The 15266-nt window shown below is 42.9% G+C and overlaps 1 protein-coding gene across 6 annotated transcripts in view; it reads left to right on the top strand.

The window, feature by feature from the left end:
* Positions 1 to 15266, top strand: part of FAM81A (family with sequence similarity 81 member A) — a 105375-nt gene that overhangs the window by 70604 nt on the left and 19505 nt on the right. For all 6 annotated transcript variants that reach the window (XM_032481070.1, XM_032481072.1, XM_032481068.1 and 3 more), the window contains one exon: positions 10963 to 11081. In XM_032481070.1, coding sequence (XP_032336961.1) covers positions 10963 to 11081 — 119 coding nt within the window. The remainder of the gene's footprint in view (positions 1 to 10962; positions 11082 to 15266) is intronic.

The following is a 15266-nucleotide window of genomic DNA, read 5'->3' as shown; positions in this document are numbered from 1 at the left end:
ATAAATAATTTGTCTTTTCATAGACATGGAATCTCACAACATGAAGTCCTTCGCATCTGGCTTCTTTCACTTAGCGTAATCTTTCTGAGGTTCAGCCGTGTTCCAGTGTGTATCACTATTTCGTTTCTTTCCGTGTCTAACTAGTGTCCTATTCTATGGGTATACAGCATTCTGTTCATCCAGGCATTAGCTGATGGACATTTGGATTGTTTCCAGCTGTTAGCTATTGTGAATAAAGCTGCTCTGAACACTTGTGTCCGCGTCTTTGCGCGGAGATATATTTTCATTTCTCCTGGGTAAATTACTAGGAGTACAATTGCTGGTCCTTGCAGTAAGCTTATGTTTAACGTTTTAACACATAGCCAGACAATTTTCCAAAGTGGCTTCACCATTTTACAGTCCCACCAGCAATGTGTCAGCGTTTCAGTCTCTCTGCATCCTCACCAACACTTGCTGTTATCCGCCTTTTTGATTATAGTCATCGTAGTGAACGTGTAGTGGTGTTTCATAGTGCTATTAATTTGTATTCCCCTAATGACTAGTGTTATGGGGCACTTTTTCAGATCCTTATTAGTCATTCGTGTGTCTTCTTTGGTGAAATGCTGACTCAAGTCTTCTGCCCATTTTTTAAAATGAGTTTTTTTTATTGTGGTGGGCCAGTTCTCATTTTAACCGTTTTAAAGCATGCAATTCATTGACACTAATTACATTCACAGTGTTGTATTCAACCATCACCACCGTCGATTCCCAGAACTTTTTGATCATCCCAAACAGAAACTCTGTTCCCATTAATCAATAACTCAGCCCCTGGAAACCACTGTTCTGCTGCCCTGTTGATTGTGTGTGCACTTCTGCCCTGTTTCCTTCCAATAAATTCCAAACTTTCCACCTAAGTTGGCCAGAGTCAGATTCAATTGTTAGCAACCAAGGAACTCTAGTGATGTCGGAAGGCTTAAGAGATTGCTGTAGATAATTTACTTGTTTTTGGAAGGTGGTGTCTATATTTAGAATGATCTTTCCAGTTTTACATTTGAGTGCTAAAGCAATTTTATCCCAGAGGCTGAATAACTTGGCAACCCCAAGTTGGCACTTACACAAAATTGAAGAACCCCAGCTTAAACTTTTCCATTTTGAAAAGAATTACAGATATATCAGGGGGCCGAGAGCCCTGCTGCACTCAACTCTAGAGAGGGAGAGAGAGAAATACCCAGGCGACTGGGAATAAATAATGATTCTCAAGCTTCCTGTTCCCTCAACCAGTGGCAAGAAGTGTGTCATAAAAAATGCAGACACACCTATGTTTCATGTTAGAAAATAGTGTCGCCTCCCCCGTTCGTTCCATGTCCGGCATTTCCCTTTGGGTGCTCAGCTGGGTTCTCTTTGCTTATGTGGGTGGTGGACAGACTACAGACTGGAGACAGTCTTTTCCGCATTACTGTCCTCACGTAAAAGCAGAGAGTGTAACTCTACCCTTAGAAAACTCTGGTACCAATCCAATGATTGGAACCATTTCAGGTATATAATTTCTGACTTCATCTGTGTCCTCAGTGCTGTTCCAATAGTTCCTTCACTCTAGGAAGCCCTCTCTACCACTTCCTCCCTGGCCCCAGTTCTTTTTCCCTCGATGGATCCTGGGCAGCCAGCACTTGCCACTGGTCCCCTAGCATTTACTGAGTGAGACTGACCTTGTCTCTGTACAAGTCTGCATCCCTTGATAGATTGTGAGCCCTTCAGAAAGGACCCTGGCCTCACTCATCTTTGCATTGTCCAGCACAGTGTCTGGAGCAAAATGCTGTGAACGTTTATCAAGTGAACAAATGCCCGATTCAGAGCGAATCCCTCTGCAGGTCTTCTGGTAGCAGAAAGAAACCAGAAGAGACCCTGAGGTCATTTCTGCAAACTGTGCCCTTTTCACATGAGGCCTTTAGAGCCCTTCAGGGAAGTGAAGAGACTTCTGAGATCTTAAGGCCAGGAAATGGCAGTGCTGAGACTAAACCCCGAGTGTTACACTCTAAAAATATGCTCCTTTCTCTTTTCTACTCTGCCTCTCGGAAGCTCCTCTAAAACCCCGATCTTAGGTAACCAGCTCTAAATGTGAGAGGCGGTGCTATCCAGTTGTTATTTGCTTTCTGAGTATTTCTACCCCTTCAGAAAGAATTTCTTCATGAAAGTAGGTAATTACAGTTTTAGTTCTCACTGAGTTCTCCCCCATTCCCTCATTCCTTTGGTGTGAGTTCACTGAACTGTTAGATAATTAGAGTTAATAGCAAACATACCTAGGAATCCATAGTTGTTAGTCATTTAGGCTTTTGCTAATTATTTTTTTTTAAAAAGTGTTTTTGACATGATTTTTCATTAATGTGTGTTTAAGATGATTTTTAAATAATTTACAGTGCAGTGAGTTTTAAAGTAATTTCAGTTCTGCTGTTTTTCCATCTGAAACACATTTTGTGTAATGATTGTTCTTCCCTTAACCAGACAGCTCTCTTCCATTTACATGTGTTTTTGGAGTGTGCAGTTTGCAAATGAATAGATGATTTCTGTTGCAGAGAGAGAAAACTGAGTAAAATCTACTTTGGGTAAAAAATTTACTTTGCATATATAAGCATTTACTTTTTTGTAACTGGTAATAACTGTTTATCATCATAGAGTAACAGAAGGAAGTTTGGAAATTTGATAGACTCCTATGTGAAACTCTAATTACAAAGTTTTATATAAATTATGAGCCCTAAGCATGTTTACTCAAACATAACCAAAATTGAAATGCTTGATGAGATGTCAGAATTGCCACGTTGTAGCCAAACACTGTTAAAATGAAATCACGATGTAAATGAAAATCTTTAAAAGTACTAAAAGGAAGTCTTTATTTATAAGCAACATAAAATTGAGAGAGTAGGTACTATGCAAAGACAATTGGCATATTTAAAGCAAAGAGATGTGAAGCTATTCAAGTTGTATTCAAATGATATGAAAGGTGTACTTGTTATCTGTAAATTCTTAATGAATTTCTTCTGTAAATTGCCTGGTTTTTAAATTATTTTTGTTACTGGTTTATTTTTCAGTTCACTCAGTAAAATTTTACTGGGTATCTGTTTTGTAAAAACCTGTCCCTGCAGGTGATTTTGTATTATAAAGCTAAAACTGAAACCATTCTCAACATGAAAGCTCACTCCAGGCCCCGATCGATCCAGTCAGATGGAGATACTACATCGCAGTAAATTTGCCTCAGTAAATCTTTATGATTTTCTGTCACATGGCTCTGCACACAGTTATACACAGGAAGAAAAGTGAAATATATTGTCAAACCGCTAACCTATGTCATCCTCAAGAGCTAGAGCTGAGTCTTAGTTTTTCTGTTTTTAGCACCTAGCATGGTGTCTAGCACATTGTAGGAGCTCAAGAAATCTTTCATAATCAAAGGCTCCGAGGTCCTTGGCTCTTCGAGAGCCCTGTAATTATTTCCCGTATTCTGTCAGCTGAGTCTCGTGTCGAAACAGATGACTTGTGTGTACTAGTCTATAGTAGGTGCTTGATAAATGTTGAATGAAAGAATCTATTGTTTTAATACATCCCAACTCATTGTCTCCACTGGCAGTGTGCCGTGCTGTATGGAGTGTGTTATCGATTATTTATTCCTCAGAGACTTTCCACAAATTGTCGTCATTATAAATTCAGAAGAGGTAATGTAGTCAGCTGTGAATTATACATGCCTGGGTTGTCCTTACTGTCTTTGATTTAAATCTCACCAGTCCTTCCGTGGGAATCAAGCCTGGTAAGCAGCCCACGGCCCTTTTCTTGGCGGTAAGCTTTCCCTTTTGTGCCAGTTTGATGGCTCAGGGAAGTGGTTGGGGCCCCCATGTCCCTTTGGGGCTTTCACTGTGTCTTTGGCCTTTGGGGGGCCAGATAGTGGGGTCTGCTACCTGGCTGGTTAGAATCTGCAGAACTTCCCCTGGTTTCCGTGTGCCCAGGCTTCATAATGTCCTGCTGGCTTAGGGTGTTGGCTTTGACCTAGTTGGGAAATGGAAAAATGTATCAAGCCTTCATCTAATTGACTAGATTATATGTAATTTTCTAGTCTAATAATTTGCCACGGGGCTATTGAAGAGTTTTCTGAACTCAAGTGATGAGTGCAGAGTTGGGCCTTACTAGCACGTCACAGCTGAGGTGTGGAAAATGATTTAGTGTTTAATTGGGTGGACTGACGGGAACCTGGTTCAGTGTGAGTCTAGCACTGTCAACAAGGAGAGAGCCTTGGCTATTGGACTTCATATATTTACCAAAGAAGGTAAATTTCAGCCTGCTGCTGCGTGATCTCGCCCCACTGGGACACGTATATTAGCAGAGGGCCTTTGATGGTAATCACCTGTATTAGTCAGTGGTCTACAAAGAAATAGAACCCATAGGATATATTCATTATAAGCTGTTGGTTCATGATCATGGAGACTGAGAAGTCCATCTACCACCTGCAAACTGGAGAACCAGGGAAGCCGGTGGTGTAGTTGCAAGGTCCGTGAGCCAGAGAGCCAGCCAGCAGTGTGGATTCCAGGCCAGGTCTGAAGACCTAAGACCCAGGGGCGCCGAGGGCCGGAAAAGATCAGTGTCCCAGCTCAGTCAGGCAGCGAGCGAATTCCACCTTCCTTCTCCTGTTGTTTCTGTGGTCACACTCAGTGGATTGGATGACGGTCCCCACGTTGGGGCGAGCCTTCTGCTTTACTAAGTTCGCCAGTTCAACTGTTACTCTCTTCTGGAATCACCCTCACAGACACCCTCAGAAACAATGTTTATCCAGCTGTCGGGGCATCCCATGGCCCAGTCAAGTTGATGTATAATTAACTGTCCAAACTCATTATTTTTTAACTCTATCCACTAGATGTGGCTTGTCATGCAGCTTGGACTTTAGGGGCGGAAGGCAGTGAACTGAATGGAATTCGAGTATTTGTTTCGTTCTGAACATGTGGTAGAGGTGTTTCAATGTAAAGTAACCAGTTGGTATTTTGGTGTCTGCCCTTGTCTCTTAATACATTTTTTTCTCCTTACTGAAGTGTAGTCAGTTACAATGTGTCAGTTTCTGGTGGACAGCACAATGACCCAGGCATGCACATACATACATATATTTGTTTTCATATTATTTTTCGTTAAAGGTTGTTACAAGATATTGAACATAGTTCCCTGTGCTATACAGGAGAAACTTTTTTAAAAATCTATTTTTATATATAGTGGCTAACATTTGTAAATCTCAAACTCCCGAATTTATCCCTTCCCACCCCTTTTCCCCAGATCTAATACATTTTAGTTTGTCTGCCTCCATCTTTGAGGGCCTGATCACCTCAGGCACCAACGAGCTAGACTCTCTGGGCCTTCAGTGTGAAAGATCAGATCCGGGAACTCAGAGCTGAAGTGACTGATAATTACTTAGCTACCTGCTGGGAGCCAGGCCTTGTCCGAGGCACTGACCCAGGAGTACCAGGCCCTGCTTTTAGGCTGCTGCACACTCTAGTGGAGTTTACAGGAATAAACCCTAAGTAGCCTGAGTCAAGGGCTCTGGTAAGATGATACGATGTAGAGTGATTGAGTGGCTCTTGTAAGAAGAGGGGGTGGGGGTGAGGTGATGTGTGAACTGAGACTGACAGAGGGGGCAGCCAAGCCAAGGCGGTGAGGTGGGGGGAGGAGACTCATGGGAAAAGAACACTCCAGAAAGAACCGCAGGTTCCAAGGCCATCAGGCAAAAGAAACTTGGTGTGTTGGGGGAGCAGACAGAGGACCAGTGGGACTGGGGTGTCATGGGCCGGGGTGGGGGAGGTGATGGGAAACCATTATTTAATTTTAAGCAAGAGAATTTAAATAATTCATTCATAGTTTTGGTGCTGGGGACACACCAGGGAACAAAACAGATTGAAAACCCTTGCCCTCGTGTTGCTTACAGACTGCTCTGTGTTTCACAGAGATCACTCCAGCTGCTGGGTGGAGAAGAGATGTGGGGAAGCAAGACTGGGGCTGGGAGACAGGCGTCGAGGTGGCTTGGATGCTGGAGTCAGGGTGAGGGTGGAGAGAAGGGCGTCGATTCTGGATCTGCTCTGGAGATGGAGCTGATAGGACCTCCTCCAAGTTAGGAGGAGAGAGACCTCCATTTAGGACTTGGCAAGTTTTGGGGCCTCGGTGGATATCCAGGTGGAAAGGCCGAAAAGGGAATCTGATACACGAGGCTGGATCTCTGGAGGAGGTTTAAGTCCTAGTGTGAAGATGAAAAAGCCACGAAAGGAGATACAGTCTTACGAGGCCCTGCCCTCCTGGAGCTGGGCCCTTCTCCAGTGATGCTGGAATTACACTTTTCATTTCCAAGTCCTCACAGATCTGTGCAGAGCTGAAGCAGGAGGAACATGGAAGGCTGTTTCTTCCCGGTCCTTTCCGGGCAGCCCTAGCCTGCCTGGGCGGGTGGCGTCCCGGCACTTGGGTCCTCACCGCCTTCGCATAAATGGCGGGACAGGTGGAGCGCCGTGAACCACCCCCCCCCCCCCCGGGCGCCGCTGTCTGCTGCCCTTGGGAAGGGAGCTTCTTTAAAGACCGGCCCCATCTTAGGAAGAATAACTGAAGACTCGGGACATCCCTTTTTCTAAGGTGACTGGTTTTTCCTCTCTGCTCGTGTGGATTTAGGCCACACTCTTAACACCCTGTGGTCTTACCTGCAACTGAGCTTCCTGATGGCAGGCCTGGTGCACAGCACATAGTAGGCAAGCAGAAAAGAGTTTCTTGCACTGAATTGGCAATAATGGAGAGTTGAAGATATACTTAGAGTTGTAACCTTTTTAAAGTAAATACATCCTGATGATGTATTGTTACAAAATGACAAACTAAGAAGCATTTCTGGCCTTACAGTGGGACTTTTTCTAAGGCTTCATCACAGAATTCCTTTAAATAGTTAGCACTCTAATGCCTTCTGTTTTCACATAACTTTTCAGTAACGTGAATATTGTGCTAAGCTCAGAAATAATTCTCTTCTGTGTTATTCAAAGAAGGCAATTCTAATACAGTATCTTATTCAGCTGCGTAAAAATTCTGAGTTAAATGGGCTTTTCTTATTTCTTAGCATTAAAACACATACACACACACACGCTTTTTTTTTTCTGGTTATAAAAGTAATAAAAGCTCATTGTGGAAAATACAAAAAAGAGGAATCAACCATAATCTAACCCTAGAGATAAGCCAAATGTTAATGTTCTAGTATTATTTCTTACCTACCCTATACACAGCTGGAATCCTGCTGTGTATCAGGTTTTGTAGCCTCCCTTTTTGCTTGATGTTAAACTGTACACATTTTCCCTGTTTTTAATAGCTCTCCATGAACCTGTTACTGGTTGCATAATAATGTGCAGTGTTGATACCTTGTAAAATACGTGGTATGTGCATCACATTACGACGATACCTTTGTGCGTTCATTTTTGTCATTTTTCTCATGATTTCCTTTAATATTAATTTCAAGAGTTAGAATTACTGGGTCAAAGGTTATGAACATGGTGAATGCTTTTTGAAAGATCATGCTCTGGAAAAGCAGTATCTGGAAGGGCCACCTGTGCTTTTTTCATTTTTGATATGCATTTTAATTCTATAAATTAGAAATATTTGCTTCTTGAGTAGATGAAAATGGTTTGATTTAAAACAGGCTTAATTTTTTTTTAGAGCAGTTTTAGGTTGCATTATAATGGTATGGTTTTTATTTCCTGTTCCTTTCTTATAGAAAGGTTGAACCTTTTCAGAAATGTGTTGTTTATTTTTAGCCCCTCTTCTGTGAATTGCTAGTCATGTTCTTTGCTTAGTGATTTTTTGATTGAGAAACAACTCAAACAAAACAAGTGGTTAGAGCCTTTGTCTTTTTTATTTTTAGGTGGGGAGAGGTAGTTAGGTCTGCTTATTTATTTTTAGAGGAGGTACTGGGGATTGAACCCAGGACCTCATGCATGCTAAGCATGTGCCCTACCACTTGAGCTACACCCTCGCTGCTGCTTCCTCTGTCTTTTCTACAGTGTCTAATGCAGTGTTTCTCCAGGAGTGTTCTGGGGACCATGACCGTCTATCTGCCTTTCTGGGCCTTTCCCTCACTTTGGTTCTCTGGGAGTGGGGCCCAGGAACCTGTATGTTTAGCAAGCCCCCCCGGGGTCCTTACACACCCCAAAGATGTCTGAGAACCCATGGTCTTCCGCCTTATTATAAACTAAGGATGTGAAGCACCGCTACAGAATACTAAGTATGACTTTCTATTAACTGTAACTACTAAGTGTTATTTCCTACTAGAAGAGACAGTGCACACCAGCACCTTTTCATCAGTGGGAGAGTGTCAGAACCAGATTAGTCAGATCTCAAGTTTTCTTGCAAGAATCTGCTCCCATGACTAATGTTTTACCATTCACAGGTGATTGTAACTGGTTTGGTTTCTTCTATTCTTCCCTCAGAGCAGGTTCATTCAGAAAAAGCTGGAAACTACAGCAGATAACAAATAGGTTTAGCGGTTCCAAATTCCTTTCAGTGAAATATTTTTTTTACTGTCACTGTCAGCATCACTCTATCTATAGTGGCGCCAGCCAGGTTTCCAATAGAGAAAACACAGAATCCTCACGTGCCTAATTTCTGCTTTTTATCAGGAGGTTTGAAAATCCTATTAAAAGATAAGTGCACTTTTCTTCATGTGTGTTATACTTAAAAATATGGAAGGGAAGGGAAAGGAACACAGAAATAATTTATGGAAGCATAGTTATAATGTCCAGAAGGGCTTTCCTGTTCATTTGCAAGTTGGACTGCAAAATGTCAGTAAGTCATCAAATTTCTGAAAATGAGTAGTAACAAATAGCTCCACATGAATGTATCTTTAAACCCCTAGGTTGGTGCAGGAGGTAAAGGGACAGGGGTGGCTTAGGGTGCCTTCCTCCCTGTTTCCAACTCCAGTGCCACCTTCCTGAGCAGCTGGGATAGGCAGGCAGGAGGGCCCAGGGGAGCCAGCAGAGAGACCAGAGAGGGAAGGCCAGTCTGACTGCCTTGGTCCCCGTGACTGAGCCGGTCTCCTGCCCACAAAGAGATGAAGGCAGGCGAGGAGGGGCTGTGATGCTGGGCTGTGTCCCCCGTGCCCCAGGCCGGGAGGGCTGCGGAGAGCAGGACACAGAGCAGCTTCCTCCTGGCGCCTCTGCTGGACGCCGGTTCTCACGCTCTCACTGGCTGCACCTCCAGCTCATAAGCTCCTTCCGCTTCACCCAGGACCACCTTCTTAATCTCACTCCAGTGAGCAAAGAATGAAAAGAAACATCTCACCTGAAGGGGCCCAGCAGTCAGAGAGGAAGAATGAGCACAGCCCTTCGAACAGACCCGGACGAAACAGGAAACAGATGGACCTTGAGTGGAAATATAATTAGGGCATGTTACGGACTGAATGTGTGTGTCCCCTGCTCCCCCCAAACAAATTCATATGTTGAAGCTTTAATCCCCAAGGTGATGGTATTTAGAGGTGGGGCCTTTGGGGGGTAATTAGGTTTAGGATGAGGTCATAAGGGCGAGGCCCTTATGATGGGATTAGGGCCCTTACAGGAAGAACAGGAGAGGACCAGAGCTTCCTCCTTCCCCCCATGGGAAGACACAGTGAGAAGTCTGCAGGCCAGGAAGGGAGCCCGCATAGAATGTGACCATGCTGGCATCCAGGTCAGACTTCCTAGCCTTCAGAGCTGCAGGAAAGAAATGTGGGCTGTTTATAAGTCCCTCAGTCTGCCATATTTTGTTATAACAGCCGCAACTGACCAAGACAGACTCCTTAAGGAGATCTGGGCACAACATGATATTCCTTCCTTGAACTTATTATTTTTAAAAGTCAGTAGAGGAACTAGAGGCAAGGATGGTGACTTTCATGAATTGAATTAGTTGCCCAGTAAGACAAAGTAGAAGTGCCGAGACAGCACCAAATACAAAGAGAGAGACCGCGAGGGAGAAGGTAGGGGTGGGTGTGAGTGTCTGGTGTGGAGGAGAGGGGTTGCTGTGCAGGGCTGGAGCTGGAGTAGACGGGCTGATGGTTGTGAGCTTTGGGAAAGGGACGGAAGCCATTCGTGGGCCAGCGGTGTCCCAGAACATTCCCCGGGTCACAAGAGGAGGAAAGGCAGTGAAGGCTGATCTGATGACACCAGTCAAAGTAAGGAAAAGGAGAAAGGAAACAATAGAAAGCAACTAAGTTGTAAATCTAAAGTGAGCTGGAAGGACAGATGGAAATGCAAAGCAATGTAGTGTCATGACGGAGCGCGCGGTCTGTGGAGCCAGACTCCCTGGTGCAGGTCCAGCTCCATTCATACTGACCTTGGCTTTGGGCAACTTACTCGACCACCTAGAGACCTCCTCACCTGTGAAATGGGGATAATAATGGTACCTCCTCCATAGGGTGTTGTGAGGATTAAATGGGTTAACATACCTAAAACACTTAGAACGGTGCCTGGTGTACAGTTAGACCAAGCAAGAATTTGCTTTATTATGTATAAAGTACAGTAGCGATGTTAACATTAGGTAAGATGAAACATAATATTACAAGCACCAAATCAGACATCTGAGTCTCAAGTGTTTTTCTTGGTAAATTAAGGGCCTTGGTCTGGGTGTGATCTCTGAGATCTCTCTTTGTAAGCCCCTGGTTCTCCATATATGTGTGTATCAGGTGACCGTCAAAAAAGGAGCCTCTTATGAAAGGAGTTAAACATTCTCATTTTTGCCAAAAGTCTAAAATGCTTCTGTGGCAGCAGGTGGATTCTCAAATGACTCCGTTAGTGTTGTTATTATTGTATTGTTTAATTATTTTATTTTGGTGGAGAGGGGAGGTAATCAGGTTTATTTATATTTGGAGGAGGTACTGGGGGTTGAACCCAGGACCTTCCACATGCTAAGCATGCGCTCCACCACTTGAGCTATGCTCTCCGCCTCACTCCGTTAGTGTTTTTGTGTGTCGCCCAGGTCCTTCAGGAGCAGATCCGTGCCCGGGACAACATCAGCTACGGAACGAATTCTGCCTTAAAGACCCTGGAGATGCGTCAGCTCTCTGGTCTGGGAGATCTTCGGGGAAGAGTGGCCAGGTAGGTAGTCAGAGGTTTGCACCTCTTTGCTTTGAGAGCTGTTTTTCACCCACTTTTCCCATTTTAGTGGGGATATATTCACGAAGCCCCAAAGCAGACTCTTTGCATTCTTCTAGTACATCTTCTTTGGCATAAAAATCTAACAGTGGAAGTTAGACCTAGTTTTTTGGGGGTTTTTTTCCCCTTCTTCATTTATTTATTTATTTTTAATTGAAGTACACTCAGTTTACAATGTGTCAGTTTCTGGTGTCCAGCATAATGTTTCAGTCATACATTTACATACATGTGTTTCTTTTCATATTCTTTTTCATTATAGGTTACTACAAGATATTGAATATAGTTCCCTGTGCTACACAGAAGAAACTTGTTTGTCTGTTTTATATATAATAGTTAATATTTGCAAATCTCAGACTCCCAATTTATCCCTTCCCACCCCCTTTCTCCCCAGTAACCATAAGTTTGTTTTCTATGTCTGTGAGTCTGTTTCTGTTTTATAGATAAGTGCATTTGTGTCTTCTTTTTTTTTTTTTAGATTCCACATATGAGTGATGTCATATGGTATCTATCTTTCTCTTCCTGGCTAACTTCCCTTAGAATGAGGATCTCCAGATCCATCTCTGTTGATGCAAATTAGACCTATTTCTGAGCAGCCATGATTTCTTGTGCTTCTGCAGTTGGAGTTGTGGGCGCAAGAGGAGATGCGGGGAGGGCGCAGCTGACCCGTGTCATTTGCTAGGTTCGTGTTACATTTACCGAGTCCAATGACACAAAGTTGGGACTTCTGTTTTGTATGTCTTCTTAAGCTTTCACTTTTCTCATCATTCATTTTTATTTCATTTTCTGAAAGCGTTGGTCCGTGGTGGATGGTCAGTTTGAAAACAAGGTCTTCCCCCTGAGATAGGATGAAAAGCGCTGTTGCGAGCACTCACTGCTGAAAGCACCTCGTGGACCGTCACGCGGGGGCTTGTCAGAAAGGCACACTCTCTGGCGTGTCTGCGGGCCTCTTCCGCCCTCTGCTGCCAGTAAGAGTCAGGTGCACGTGCACACGGGGGCATGGAGTTAATAGACAGTTCGAATCAGTTTCAGGTGAAAATGAAGGTGGTCTGCAAGGGGTGGGAGTGGACAAAAGGGACCCACAGCTGTCCTGTTTCTGTGCCTTTGACATGCTGTTCTTGTACCTCACGTGCTTTTTCCCTTTCTTTTTCACTTCTAATCAGCCTTTAAAGTTCAGCTTAAGTGTCACCTCCTCCAGGAATTCTTCCTGGACACCCCTTCTCCCGAGCTGCCGCACCACTCTCTGTTCCATCGAGTCTCTCTGTTGTCTTCACTGTCTTAGGGGTGGAGTACCACATCTTTTATTTTTGTAACCTGAGTGCCTAGAAGAGTCTCTAGAAGACAGTAGATACTCAGGAAATGTTTGTGTGGATGAATTAATCATCTGGAAAATCACTGGAATTGTATTGAAAAAACATGAACCTTTTTTGTGGAGATTGGCTTAAAAGACACCCCACCTCTCTTGTACCTGCCAGAACTGGGAGGAGTTAGAGAGCTTCAGAGCTCCCAGGCAGAGGAGGAAGTTCAGGAGAGCTTTGAAGATCTCCCTAGTCACTTTGGTGGCAGTTGAAGATGAAATGAGGCAAAAGATGTAAGAGGCTTCGTGCGGGCACAGGATGGAGTGAATACAGAGCTAATGGAAGCCGTATTATTATTTCTGGGGCAGCGGCAGTGAAATTGTCCTCACGATACTGGTTACGCAATGGAGAGATTCTTTTGAAATACTTTCAGGAATTTTTACATTTTTCTTCTGCAGTTTCTTATTAACTTCTCTCCCCAGCGTGTTCCTTCTCTAACAAATGCTTTTACTCTGCAACGGTCTGTATTGTGAGCAGTGCATGGTTTTGCTTTGTTTTGTGGCTCCATTCCTCTCTCCCCTGGGATGCTAGCGAAGCCTTTGCTGAAATAAACTCGTGTGAAAGAAAAGTTCCTTGGCAAATTTGTGGCTTTCTTGCATTCATTATGTCATGACGTTGAGAGAATAGATATTCTTAAATTATGAGGTGGCAGTATTATTCTAGATTTTATTTTACAGTATTTATGGATCCATTGGTGACAGCTGATAGGAGACAGACTCCAATAGCCCCCTGAAGATTCAGCTGGAAAAGGCAAAGGCAGATTCTCTATGGAGGTGACAGACACCCTTGCCCACTAAACAGAGCACACCCTAAACAGGACTTTTTCGGAGAGTTTCCCATTCCTTCCTATTGCAGAGCACAGGGAGTTTAGCTTTCCTGTTTCTACCAGGACATTTGGTCCATTGTTTGACTCTTTTTTCCAAGACCCAGTGGCTTCATCCACTTTCCTCTACGAGGTCTGTTTGCACGTCAGGGTCAGAGCCTTAGAGGAGAAGAAATACCTTGTCTCCTGAGGCAGGCGTGCAAGTTCCCTCAGGGCAGGCAAATCCAGGGGCAAAGGAAAAATAGATAAGCTGGGCATCATCACCTTAAAATGTTTTAGCCATTGTAAATAATGTTACAAGCATTTATGTACAAATTTGTGTAGTCCTGTCTTTCCTTGTGGATACGTGTATCTAGGAGTGTAGATGCTGAGGACTATGGTAACTCTGTATTTGACCTTTTGGGGAACAGAACAGCCAGACTGTTTTCCAAAGGGGTTGCACCATTTTATGTGTGTGAGGCTCTGGTTTCTACACACCCTCATCCACACTTGTTATTTTATTTTATTTTTTTGTTGTTATTTCCTATAGTTCTTTATTTTAAAACCTAATTTGCTTTATGAAATAAATTTGAAAAAAAAAGAGACGGAGGAAGACCCTCACAATATGAAGCAATATAAAAGGCAGAGCAGCAACTACCATGTAACTACCTTATTTGAAACCTGATTTTAAAATAAGCAATGAAAATTATGACATTTATGAGGCATTTGGAAGACTGAACACTAGTATATTTGACAATATTGAGGACTTAATTCTTTTTTTTCAGATGTGATAATGGTAGTATGGTTATGTTTAAGAAAAGAAGGGTCCTTATCTTTTAGAGATTCACTACTGAAACATCTGTGGATGAAATGTTATGGTATCTGGGATTTGCTTCAATTTAATACTGAAGGGGCAAGGTGGTTGGGGGTGTGGGTACGGCATCAAATGATTGGCCAACGTTTGAAGGTCATTGAGGCTGGGTGATGGGTAAATGGAGGTTCCTCATGCTACTCTATTTTTGTGTATGTTTGAGGTTCTCCTTGATAAATAAGAATGAAAAACTAAAGTGGATATTAAGATCTGGAAAGCTGGTAGAGTAGATACTACGGTGTTTTAAGTTAACCATATTGGGCACATTTCTAAATTCTTCATCTAATCTATTGCTGCTGTGTATACGTATTCACAGGGCAATAGATGCCTTGGTGAAGAAGGCATTTATTTTTATCGTAAAAGTCATTGTCTTTTTTTTTTAATTGAAGTATAGTCGGTTTTTTTACAATGTTGTGTTAATTTCTGGTGTAGAGCATAGTGATTCAGTTTTATGTACGTATATTCCTTTTCATATTCTTTTTCACTATAGGCCATTGCAAAGTATCAAATGTAGTTCCCTGTGCTATACAGGAGGACCTTGCTGTTTAAATCTATTTTATATATAGTAATTTGTATCTACAAATCCTGAACTCCCAATTTATTCCTCCACCTTCTCTTTCTCTCCTGATAACCATAAATTTGTTTTCTGTGTCTGTGAGTCTGTTTTGTAAATAAGTTCACTTGTGTAATTTTTTGGATTCCACTATAAGTGATATATGTTCTTTTTCTTTCTCTTTCTAGCTTCATTTAGTATGACAGTCTCCAGGTCCACCCATGTTGCTGCAGATGGCATTATTTCATTCTATTTATGGCTGAGTAGTATTCCATTGTATAAATGTACCACCTCTTCTTTATCCAGTCATCTGTTGATGGACATTTAGGCTGTTTCCATGTCTTGGCTATTGTAAATAGTGCTGCTATGAACATTGGGGTGCAGGTGTCTTTTTGAAGTAGGGTTCCTTCTGGATATATGCCCAGGAGTGGGATTCCTGGGTCATATGGTAAGTCTATTCCTAGTCTTTTGAGGAATCTCCCTACTGTTTTCCACAGTGGCTGCACCAAGCTGCATTCCCACCAGCAGTAGTAGGAGGGTTCCCTTT

This window comes from Camelus ferus, chromosome 6 (assembly GCF_009834535.1).
Source record: "Camelus ferus isolate YT-003-E chromosome 6, BCGSAC_Cfer_1.0, whole genome shotgun sequence".
NCBI classification, from domain to species: Eukaryota; Metazoa; Chordata; class Mammalia; order Artiodactyla; family Camelidae; genus Camelus; species Camelus ferus.
This window is presented reverse-complemented; position numbering and strand designations above follow the sequence as displayed.